At 39.5% G+C, this 12,661-nt stretch overlaps 1 protein-coding gene and 1 non-coding gene across 2 annotated transcripts in view; both read left to right on the top strand.

Annotated features, from left to right (window-relative positions):
* Positions 1–5,212: 5,212 nt before the first annotated feature.
* Positions 5,213–12,661, top strand: part of LOC134368506 (structural maintenance of chromosomes protein 1B-like) — a 74,559-nt gene continuing 67,110 nt past the window's right edge. Inside the window, exons 1-2 of the mRNA XM_063084951.1 lie at positions 5,213–5,321; positions 12,232–12,420. Of these exons, the coding sequence (XP_062941021.1) occupies positions 5,213–5,321; positions 12,232–12,420 (298 nt within the window). The remainder of the gene's footprint in view (positions 5,322–12,231; positions 12,421–12,661) is intronic.
* Positions 6,106–6,221, top strand: LOC134368739 (U5 spliceosomal RNA). Its single transcript, XR_010022450.1, has one exon. It is a non-coding gene; the product is annotated as a U5 spliceosomal RNA (small nuclear RNA).

Below are 12,661 nucleotides of genomic sequence, written 5' to 3'. Positions count from 1 at the left end.
CAGAATGAAATGCAACTTAGACCCCGAGATTTCACTAGGAGAGGCTTAAGCCGTGGGCGGGGGAATCTGTGTGCTTGGCCAGAAACTCTAGAAATAGAGATTCCTGAGTACTTGAATTGGGCTCAGTCAAAAGCCAGAATCTCAAGTCTCCTGTGTCCTGATACTTGTTTTAGAAGATGAGATAATCTCCATGACCCACTGTGTAAACTGTAACTTAGTAGTAAGGGGATGCTTTCATTGTTATGTTAGCAATATTTATGCACCCCTCAGTAAGCCAGTGTATTCATGGACAAGCACTAGCCTCTGTGGTCAAAACTCCTGGCTTATTTTAAGGCTCCACTGAGAAAATACCTGGGACTGCCCATGGCTCTACAGCACTACCTGAGGATGGCAGAAGCCATTCAGGACATTGAGGGCCTTCACCAGCACTGGCCACTGGTTGGTGGAAGAGACAAAAAGAATATTTGACACCTGCAGTAGTGCCCTCTGGAGCATTGGAGGATCAGGGCCATCCTCAAGGATGACGACAAACCTGCACAGTTACTGATCATTTCCCATGCCAGGGAGTGGGTTAGGTGCTTCAAGTTCATCACAGTTCTGTGTAGTAGAAGTCTTAGCCCTATTTTCTGAACCATCCATGAGCTGTTCCATTCAATCCTGAAGACAAACACAAGTGGCTTAGTGAGGTCAGGAGTTGCCAGTTTAATAAACACACCCATGACAGTATGGACCACAGATTGTTTAGATGCTCTACAGATACTACCTGGCCTAGTCCTTGTAAATGCCCCAGGAGTTAGGTACTATTGCTGTCCATGTTTTGCAGACAAGTAAAATGGAGTACACGGAGATTGGAAGCTTGCCCAATATCGCACAGCTATGAAGTGGCAGAGCCGAGGTTTATGTCCAGGCTGGCTGGCCGTAGAGCCCCTGCTGTCAGCTGTGTCCTTTATGCATAAGTCTGGCTAAACGAATCTCACTTTGAAACAAGCACATTGTTAATTATAAATTTTTGTTGTACACACAAATTTGCTCTTTGGAACCATATGGAAAGAAGTTCCTAAGTGCCCATACAGCCCTCTTTGATAATGAGCTCCTCAGAGCAAGGGTTGAATGCCATGTTCTCAACTCCTGGTGCCCACCATAAGCACTGGCACCCAGGAGGAAATCATGACTTTCTTAAATAAAGTTTTACTCAAAGATCCAATAATTTTATTGAATCAACATTATTTGGGCTTCAATACACATAACAGGCCTGGGCCATAGCAATTGTGTGTAGGCACAAAAGGTTGCTGTGGAGGATGCTGGGCAACAGAAATGCCTCCAGGAAAGGCCGTTGGGGTGCACTGGCCATTCTAGCTGCACTGGGCAAGCGTTCTCCACACCAGTCATGTCCCTCCAATGACTGTCCAACAGTGTCCCTGTTTCCAGCACTGGGCTTGTCTCAATCCTGGAGTGGCACACAGGGGACTGCCCCTGGCATTTTCCTGGGCCTGCCTGATTCATGACACGGTCCAGGGCTCCAGCCCACCTCAGCCCCTTTCTGCTCCCACATCCCTCCCTGGCCTGCCAGGGCAGTTCCGATGGATCCAGTGAGCACTCCTCCTCATGCCTCCCCTAGGGCAGCAGATGCTCACCACGGCCTACATCCCGCAGGGACACCAATGCTCTCTCCTGCCCGGCTCCTTTCCAAATCTTAATGTGGGTCTTGGAGTATGCTGGGAACGGGGAAGTGTCCTTCTGTACAATGCATCCACCATCTGCTACAGCCTTACGTCTGCTCAGACTTCCTGCGTGGGGACACCATGGCCCCAGCTGGTTCTGTCCATGGCTGACAGGACACCCCTCCCCCACCTCTCTTGATCAACCTCAGAAAGCAAAACCTCATTGTCACCCAGTTAAGGTGATCAGTTAGTCTAAGGTTGGACATTACCTGGGGGATCATAATCATAGAGATTTGTCACTCATTCACATGGCAATGGCTATTGTATACCAAACACTGGGAGATGCACCAAAAGACTACGTCTTCTGCTAGTTCTCCCTGAAATGCAGTACCATGGAAGGGGATCCCTAACTGGGAAATTTCAATGAAAGATAACTGCATGTGAGCATCAGCCCCAGGTCCTGAGCAGGACTTAGTAGGGAGCCAGAAAGAGCCAAGACCCAAGTGGGTGGACTGAGGCTGTATATCCAAAAGAATGGAAATCAACAGGGAGAAGGGTCACCTGCACTCCCACGTTAATCACGACTCTCTTCACAATAGCCAAGAGCTAGAACGAACCTATATGTCCTTCCACAGATGATTGGATAAAGAAATTGTGGTATATATACACAACAGATTACTGCTCAGCCATAAAAAAGAATGAAATTCTGTCATTTGCAGCCACATAGATGAACTTGGAGGAAATATGTTAAGTGAAATAAGCCAAGCACAGTGAGAAAGACCACAGGTTCTCTTGCATATGCAGAAGCTAAAATCGTTGACCTCACAGAAGCAGAGAGTAGACTAGTGGTTACTAGAGAGTGGCGGGGGCAAGAGGAAGGTGACGCAAAGCACAGTGTATCTTTGAATAACTAGTCAAGACGATATTGAATGTTTCTTTTTCTTTTCCCACTTTTTTAAAAAAGATGACCGTTTAGGGGATCTCAACCTTTGACTTGGTGTTGTCAGCACCACGCCCTCCCAAGTGAGCCAAGTGGCCATCCCTATACAGGGATCTGAACCCGTGGCCTTGGTGTTATCAGCACGACACTCTCCCAAGTGAGCCACGGGCCAGCCTGATATTGAATGTTTCTGACACAAAGAAGTGACAAATGCTTGAGGTGAGGGATGTACTAAGCACCCTGATATGATCATTGCACACAGTATAAATGTACCCAATTATCATAATGTACTCCATAAATCTATACAATGATCATGGGTTAATTAAGGAAAATAAATTTTAAAAAAGAGACATAGAGTAGAACAATGATTCCCATAGGCAGAGAAAGAAAGTGGGTAGGGGAGCGCCAGGGAAATGTTGGTGACTGGTGCAAAGTTACAAAGTTACGGGTAGATAGGAAGAATAAGTTCTGGTGCCCTAGGGTGACAATAGCTAATAATATTGTATAGGATATTTCAAGATAGCCAGAAACGAGGATCTTGAATGTTATAACCACAAAGAAATGATATTTGAAGAGGTGACAGATGTGCTAATTATTCTGATAAGATCTTTAGACTATTTATATATACATATTGAAACAAGAAATTGTACCCTATAAACATGCACATTGAAAAAGACCTCCAAAATTTAAAAAAAAACATATTTTTTTTAAAAAAGTTTAGGTTTACGGAATTATTGCAAAGACAGTCCAGAGAAATCTAATTTATTCCACACCCTGTTTCCCCAGTTACTGTCATCTTATGTTAGTATTTTACTTTTGTCACAATTAATAAAAGAGAAGACAGAAACAAGGACACTAGAGGAACTTGAAGGCTCTGGTACCTATAGCCAGAAGAAATAAAGCCCAACTTCTATCTTGATTAACATAAACCCTCCCAGTAGATATCTAATTACCTTCGCTTCTCTCACTCTGCAGAACACGTGTGGTTCTCAACAAAAAACTTACCAGTGACACCAAAAGGAAAGAAAATATATCGTCTAAAGAGACAAGGAAAGCATCAGAACTAGATTCAAATATACCACAGATTCTGGAATCAGCCAGGGGATTTAAAATAACTATGTTTAAAAATGTTAAAAAAAGGGGGCTGGCCAGTTAGCTCAGTCAGTTAGAGCACGGTGTTATAAAGCTAAGGTCAAAGGTTTGGATACCCATTGGACAGCGGCCAAAAAATAAACTTAGTAAAATAAAAATAAAATAAATTAATTGTTAAAAAACTTTACTGGACAATATAGATAACATGGAAAAACAGATGGGTAATGCAAGGAAAGAAATATTATGTTCGGAAAGGTCCAGAGTATGGGAAACTGGACAGAACACAAGGCATGCTTTTATTTTCAACAAATAAACTCCAAAAAAAGAAGTGTTGTGGGGGAAATCTATAGATTTTAAAAGACTTAAGGGACAGAAACAATCACAGTGTGTAGATCCTGTTTGCAAATAGGTTCAAAGAACCTCCACTGAAAAGAAGTATATGAGCAGTAATTACGTGTGACACATAACTGGACAGTTGGTTATATTAATGACTTACTTAAATGTTTTGAAATGAAAACCACGCTGACTTTAAGTTTTATAAAGAGTAGATATCTTTAGAAATACGGGAAGATGTAATTAGAGATGAAATCCTATGGTGTCTTGGATTTGCTTCACCTTATTCCAGCTTCTCAGATGCAGAGGAGGTAGGGGGATAGTTGACACCAGACTGGCCCTTCACTGAAGATTGTTGATGCCGAATTTCTGGTATATTGGGTTCTCTATACTATTTGCCGTAATGTGACATATGCTTGAGACTTTTTGTAATAAAACATTTTTCTTACAAATATTATATTAAATTTCAAATCCTAAGTAAAATAGATCATGTTTTAGAAAAAAAAAATGTAGTTCAGCAATAAATTTGTTCATAAAGGAAGAAAATCCTTTAAGCAAACAATGCAAAATAAAACCATTCTAAGCTCAAGCCATATTCAAAAGTTCCTGAACAAGGCAGTTTTGCAGGTCAGTATTGCAAAGTTATCAGGGAAAACTCATAACCACCTTAAGTAAACATTTCTAAAACATCCAAAATGTTGGGCAATTATTCAACTCATTTTCTCAGGCTAGCTGTCTTCCATTCAAGTATCAGAAGAGGACACCAACTTGAAAAGGACACTTGAGCCAAGCTCACACGGAGAGACCAATATCTTAATTAAATTAATGGCATATTCAATACAGCAGTGAATTAATAGGCTGTGCCTAAGGAATAAAAATGTGATTTAATGTAAGAAAATATTTTTAATTGTAATTTCCTACTTTAACAATGAAGCAGAGGGAAAGAAAAACAACATTTGATCACATCAATGTGTATAGAAAAAGCGTGTGAAAGAAATTCAACACGAGTTCATGGTAAAAACTTTTAGCAACATTACATTAGCAAGGGACTTTCAATAACTCCGGTTGCTAAGGAACGGCGCTGTCCGTGCTGTGGTCTCGTGTAGGCTCGCGAGACTTGGAGAGGCTCTTCTCGCATTTTTCCCGCCAGGCACGAGGACGCGGCTGAGGCGAGGAGGCTGCCGCCATGGGCTTCCTACAGGTGCTGGTTGTGGAGAACTTCAAGTCGTGGCGGGGCCGCCAGGTCATTGGCCCCTTCAAGAGGTTCACCTGCATCATCGGCCCCAACGGCTCTGGTAACTGGGCACCTCGGGGGCGGGACCTGAATTCCTTCACCCAGCCCAGTCGGCAGCACTTTGCCTGAGGGGACTGAGGGAACTTGAGGGCGGCCATGCAAGCAGGGCTGCGGGAAGCTCTGACCCGGCCCGGACGGCTCCAACCTGAGTCCCTGGCCCTCACCGACCACCCCACTGAGGGAACGTGAGGGGACGTGAGGGCGGCCATGCAAACTTGACTGCGGGGAGGCCCCGACCCGGCCCGGACGGCTCCACCCCTTGTCCCCAGGCCCAACCGCCACCCGCCTTGGGCCGGGTCCTCCCCCTCCACGCCCCCTCGGGCTAGTTTAGGTAATACTGGATTTGGTCTTGGCTGTTCACATTCTTTTTGCTATATGAAGGCCAAAACTCAATATACTCCTCCTCCATGACTAATTTAATGGGTGATATTTCATTTATTTTCATTTGAACTCCTGTTAGATATTTTTAATCTCCCAGAATTACTGGCACATTCATGTAGATTTCATTAAGGCAATTGAACTTTTACTGTTTTATTTTAATTTAAGTGGTCATTCTTTTTATAATAATTTCCTATTGCCACCACCTGCCAAAACTCGATATGTTCCTAATTTGGGGGAGGAGTAAAGGAAAAATTTCGGTTTTAATCTTAACCTTTATGTTTTCCATTCAGTTAGATTCAGCAAATAGTTGTTGACCTAAATCTAGTGCTAGGAGCAGAAGAAGATATGCAGACTAAGACAGCTTCTGTTCCTAACCTACAGGGAGTGTAAGAAAGTAACACTAGATGCTCTGGTTTCTATTCAGATTGTGTAAATCTTTTGCCTTTTACTAAAGATTTCCATGGAGAGAAACAACTCTGAGTCTTAAACGAATTTTTTGAAGCCTTGTTTTGACAAGGCTAGTTACTTGACTTTCTTATTGTCTTCTTACACTAAATAACTTAAAGTTAATTGACTGATAGTTTAACCTATATTAAAATTAGTTAACATGAAAACCGTCTGGTCAGTTTGTGAATTTATTTCATGAGCTTAAACTTGGGGGGAAGTGTTCTGGAAGCAATCGTTCCTTCCATTCTATTTGCCAGCTTTCAGATCACCGGCCTCTCTTACAGTCATCATTTCCACCTTTATTAGGTCACCTCCTGAAACCATGTGGTGAAGTTGATTTTAATATATTGAATCCAACAGATACAAAATAATATTTTAATGTGTAAACAGTATAAAAGGTTATTAATGAAATGTTTTACTTAACAGAAAGAGAAAGTAACACACTAATTGATATAGAATGCCAGATAATAGTGGTTATGAAAATTTAAACAAGGAAAATAAAACATTCAATTTGGTGAGTTACAGATAGGAAAAGGTGTAGTTCAGGAAAGATTTTCCACAGAAGATGGCATGTGAGCTGTACTCAAAAGAGTAAAGTGTTTTTCCAGGGTTTTCTGAAAGTCTGTTTGTGCAACAGCTCATATTCCAAACTGGCCAGCATGTAGTGCATATCTGGGAAAGCAAGAGTATAACGTTGGGGCCGGCCCCGTGGCTTACTCCAGAGAGTGTGGCGCTGGTAGCGCCAAGGCTGCAGGTTGGGAACCTATATAGGGCTGGCCGTTGTGCTCAGTGGCTGAGCGTGGTACAGACCACACTATGCTGAGGGTTGCAATCTCCTTACCGGTCAAAAAAAAAAAAAAAGATTATAAGTTTGGAATCCCCACATTTAGTATACTTGGGTCAGAATTGCTTCTTATATTGCCTTCCTTGCATAGGCCCAACACATTGCCATTTCAGAGTGTTAGCATTTGCTGGTCCTGGGGCTTAGAAGGCTTTTCTCCAAGGGTTTCATATGACTACCGACTTGATGAATTTTCCTTCATCTTTGATAAATGCTCCCTATTACAGCCAGTATATTACCAATCATGCCAGTTCTACCTCCTTAATAGCCCTGTCCTCTTCCCTCTATTCCCACTACTATCACTTCCCTTCAGGCTCTTATCATCTCTTTTTTTGGATTAATGCAAGAACCTGTTTGCTGAGTTCCCAACCTTCAGTCATTTCGTACTTTAAATCCACGTGGCATGGTGCTATCAGAGTAATCTTTATTTGTTCCTGCAAGAAAGAAGATCTATTTTCTTTTTGTGATAGATGAGGAAAAGGCATTTGACAACATTCCATATCCATTTCCATCAACAAGGTTTTCTCTGAATGCTGGGATTTTCATTTTCCCAATTCCCTATGTTGAATGTTTTACATTTCTAACCAGGAATGTGTTTCTTTAAAAAAGTTTTTTGATAATTCATAATGGCTGCAGAATTCGTAAAAAAAAATCTTTTATTATTACAAAAGCAGAATATATCTCTGTAAAGAATTAGAAAACAAACAAGAATAAATAAGTAAAACTGGGAGGGGAAGTGGGAGAGGGAAGATTGGATACGTGCATAAAGATTAAGTATGATTTGTAACAATGAATATGCTAATAAAAAATAAACAAAATTTTAAAAAGTAAAAAGATCATATTCTCACAATTCAGAGATTACTATTCTAATACTTAGGGCCATAGCCATAAAGACACTTTTAATGCAAACTTTTAAAAAATGAAAATGAGATTATCCAGTACATACTGTTTTCTGACTTATTGTTTTCAGGCAGTTATCTTTGCCTTTTTTAGTAAACGACCATTTCATCTGCTGCACAGCTCAAATTAAGATTTCCCAGCTGACTCCAAAATGTTCTTTGACCAAACCATTTTCCAAACTAGAACCACATATTGCATCTGGTTGTTGCAGCCCTTAACTCTCTCTTTATTCGGCACAGTCTTTTTATTTATAATACTGAATTGTTGAAAAGATTAGAAAAGTTTTCCTACGAAATATTTAGGTTTGTCTGACTGCTTCCTTAAGGTGTTATTTAGTTTGTTCCTCTATCTCTCTGTTTCTGTGAAGTGGAAGATATATCTAAAGAGCTGACAGATTCAAATTAAACATTTTTGGCTAGACTCCATCATAGCTGATATTGTGTACTTCACATTGCATTATGTGACATGATATCTGCTTGTTGTACTCTTAGTAATGCTAAAAATTGACCCCTGGATTAGGATGGTGACAGTGATCTCTGGATTGCATAGTTTTTCTCCTTCTTTCTAACTAGAAAGTCCACTATTGCTTTGGTGATATTAAAATGTTCTCTATTGACATTTATTTATGGTTTTAATGCCAGTGAATAATCTTTGAATCAGCATTTCATTAAGGTTTACGAAATTAGATTTTCTAATTCTGTCATGCTTTGTACATTCAGTGGATGGTATTTCCCTGTAAAAGAAAAAAAAAGAAAGAAGCTTCCCTTTAATAAATGCAGTTTTCTGATTAACGTAAAATAGAATTCACACTGGAAAAACAGGATAAATGCTTCCCCCTTTTTTGTTTTGTCAGTATCATTATGGACTCATGGATTTTCATTGACGCAGTGTGTTTTAATCCATCAAAATCATTTTTGATGCTCATATTATTATAATTTCATTCAGTTGGAATTTCTTCAAGATGCTTCCTGTGCTCTTTGCTTTCTGAAATATGGTGTCCTAGTTCCCAGGCTCATCTTCAGTTTTCATTGTCACAGACTTGGAATTAGCTAGTTCTCTAATGACTTCTAGTTCGTTTTAGTAGGAAAGATATTTGAGACCATCTAGGAACTAGACGTACTCAGTGCATTCAGAAAATATTGGTTCTGAACCATTTCAGTGTACAGGGCTAGAAAATACATGAAGTACACTTTTAGAATTTTTATTTACAACAGCTTTATTGAGATGTAATTTACATATCATAAAATATATTCCTTAAAAGTGCACTTTCAATGGTTTTTAGCTTATTCGCAGAGTTGTGCAACCATCATCAAATCACTGTGTACTAATTCCATAACATTTTCATAACCCCAAAAGAAACGTTGTACCCATTAGCATTCGCTTCCTGTTATCTACTCTCCACCCAGCCCTCGACACCTACTTTCTGTCATTATAGATTTACCTCTTCTGCACAGTTTTCTTTTTATGAGTGAGTTTAAGCGGCTTTGTATTTCTTTCTGAATTGTTGTTTGTGTCCTTTGCCCATTTTCCTGTTGGGTTATTGTCTGAGAAATCTTTATAAAATATATTTGGGAAAAAAAAAAAAGAAATCTTTTGGTGGCTTCACATAATGTTCAACATAAAGTTTAATTCCTTTAATGTAGCCTATTGTAATTCTTACTTAACTTCCTCACCTTTCTCTCTTAGGATTCCCAACCTTGTAAGCTCTGCTCTACCTACATAGAATTACTTGGTTTCTCACTGGAACGGTGCAGTGCTTTCTCACTTCTTTGTACCTATGATGAAGCTATTCTCTTTTCTGGGATGGTATTTTACCTTCTGCACCCCCTTCTCTAAACTTTTAATTACCCTTTAAATCTTAGCTCACAATTATCTCCTGCAAAGCCTACTCAGAGCCTCCAATTATTAGTGCATTTCCTAAGCACCAATAGAGAGTATTTTGTGTTAATTTTATCGTAGAACTTAGTCTATTAGAGTTTCCTGGATTTAGTGGAAAGAGCATAGGTTTTGGTATGAGACACATCACTCTGAAACATGATTTGTTTGACTTTGAGGCTCTGCTTCTTTATTTGTAAAATGCAAATTGAATCCCTGTCTCCTAAGAAGGTTGCACAGACAAAATAACAGATGTGGCATGTCTGGCAAAAAATAGGGTTCAATGAAAATTGACAATCCCCACTGTAAGCACCTTGGAGGAGTAAAAGAATAAAATTACAAAGAAAATTAGTTGAAATATCTAATTGGCTTTTATTTGTGATTATATAATCAGTCAGCACCTCATTCTATTTTGTAGAATGAGGATCTGCTGAGCATGACAGAACAGTTCGTTTTTCCTAGGTGGGACCAAGGAAACAGAACAATTAAAAGGAAGTGGATTGGTTATCATCAGGTCCCTACAGGGTGGGTACTTTTTTGTGAGCATTAAAGTAGAGACTTCCTTATTATGCCGACTCAGGTTAGCTAGGCTCTTTCTTAATGGTTGCTGTGAATCTCCTATTTTCAGGAAAAACTGATCTGTTTGGGGATTTATCTGGTTCGTTAAAGTTTCAGTTTGATTATGTAGCACTTCCATGAGAGTGACTCCATTTCGGTTTGGTCTGTTCTACTGGGGAATAGTGCTGGAGGCTAGTCCAAACAATGACCTCCCTTAAATTTTAACAGTGAAATTCTACAGATTTGTATTTTCAGCCCACTACTTAGCTGCAGGTAGGCACTTAATAAATGTTTTCTGTACATCCTATCTGAACTTGCCTCTCTGTTACTCTCTATTTCATCACCCAGTTTATCTCTTTATACTTATTACAACATGTAATTGTCTTTTTTTGTTTACTGTCTGACTCTATTGACAGAATATAACGTTTATTAGTCAGGGACAATATTAATTGAATGAGTGAATTTGGGTGGAATAGTATTTATTTTAGGCATATTTTAAATAAGGATTGATCAAAGAGAGTTTCTGTTTAGCTCTGTTACTGTCAGACTTAATAATTCAATTCCACGAATGCTCATTTTGTCCTACATGCACTGTCTTACAATAGCTAGCCCAAAAGCCACATTTTATAGCTATTGGTTAACTTTGGTTAACTGAGACGTAGCTAAATGAATTTGCAGCATGTTAACCACTTCTGGTTTTTTTTTTTTGAAAGTTAACCACTTATGATTTTTTTTAGAAAGATCCTAAATCTCTAAAACTAAGCCATATTTCTAGTGACTTTGTTCATGTTACTTTCCTTCTTCTTGCAGTGAAAATTTAAACCGTTTGTGGATATGGGGGAAGGAATGTGAGAAAGGAAAAAAATAAATAAATGCAGATGGTAGTAGCTGCATCGATATTGCACCTTTGAAATTGTCTTAGAGGAAATTACTGGCCCACGGTTGGATAACAAATTTACCATTGGGGTGGGGAATCCCCAAGGCTATCCCCAGGTTCAGTGATTTTCAGGGAGGACTAACAGGATTTAGCACATAGTTGTACTCAAGACTATTTATTATAGTGATGAGATATAAAGCAAACACAGCAAACGGAAAAGGCACGTGTGGCAAAGTCTGAGGAAACCAGGTGCAAGATTGTGAGTCTTCAACCACTGTAGTCACACATCCAGTAACAAGTTCGCAGGTGTGAATTGGTGCCTACTCAGGAACCCCACTGAAGACTCAGTTTTTACAGGGAGATGGTCACACAGGTCCTCTCTGCCTGACACATACCAAAATTCTAGACTCTTAGAAATAATGTGTTAGCATAAGTCATACTGTTTGCACAAACATTTTAGGCAAAATGAGGTATTCTGATCAGGGAATGGTAGATACCCTCGCCAAATCCCAAACCCAATCCCCAGATGCTAGCCAACCTCGTAAGCAGGACTTTCACAGGATAGCAGTCTCAGGCCTGCTATATAATTTTTTGTACCACCATCTCATACCAGTCATAAATAGTCTAGCAACCTAGGTTTGTCCGTTGGGAAGACCATGGATTTAGTTATCCTTTGTTTTTTTCAGTATGTGAGTGCTTAGTGCTGCACTGACGATGCTTATTTATAAATTAAGAATAACTGAAATTCATAGACGTTAAATGATTATCTGGGGCGAAATGCCTAATAATGGGAGAAAGCTGGGATTTAGATCCTTAAATGTAGATATCTTATAATCCACCATAGCTTCATAGGAGAAACAAGTAATCAAAGTAAAACTTGTCAGTCACATGTATTTTGAACATTGACAAGACAGAAGTATTTAGGCATGTATATTGGCTATATTTCACTCCCAGTCATGTCCTGATTTCTTCAGCTCTGGTCAAGGCTTTTTATCATTAAGATTGAATGAATTTTTCTCTTTCCTTCCCCAGGAAAATCTAATGTAATGGATGCCCTTCGTTTTGTAATGGGAGAGAATACAGCTAATTTGAGAGTGAAAAATATTCAAGAACTTATTCATGGAGCACATATTGGAAAACCTATTTCTTCTTCTGCAAGTGTAAAAATTGTGTATGTGGAGGAAAGTGGGGAAGAGAAAACATTTACAAGGATTATCCAAGGTAGTTTCTGTAGATTTTTGCTTATGTCATTTGATTGTTTAGGATTAAATCAGATTGCCTGTTCTTTTCTTTCTTTGAAGGGTGATCATTGTTGTTCCACTGGCAAAGTGAAGGAGAGGGTTTATTTCCCCCTGTTCAATAGAAAATCTCAGAGGCAAGGAACAGAATCTATTTGATGCTCCACTAAGACTCTTCCTTAAGCAGACATAACAAGGGTGCTTCAAAATCTTTCTACAAAACT

Source organism: Cynocephalus volans, chromosome X (assembly GCF_027409185.1).
Source record: "Cynocephalus volans isolate mCynVol1 chromosome X, mCynVol1.pri, whole genome shotgun sequence".
NCBI lineage: Eukaryota > Metazoa > Chordata > Mammalia > Dermoptera > Cynocephalidae > Cynocephalus > Cynocephalus volans.
This window is presented reverse-complemented; position numbering and strand designations above follow the sequence as displayed.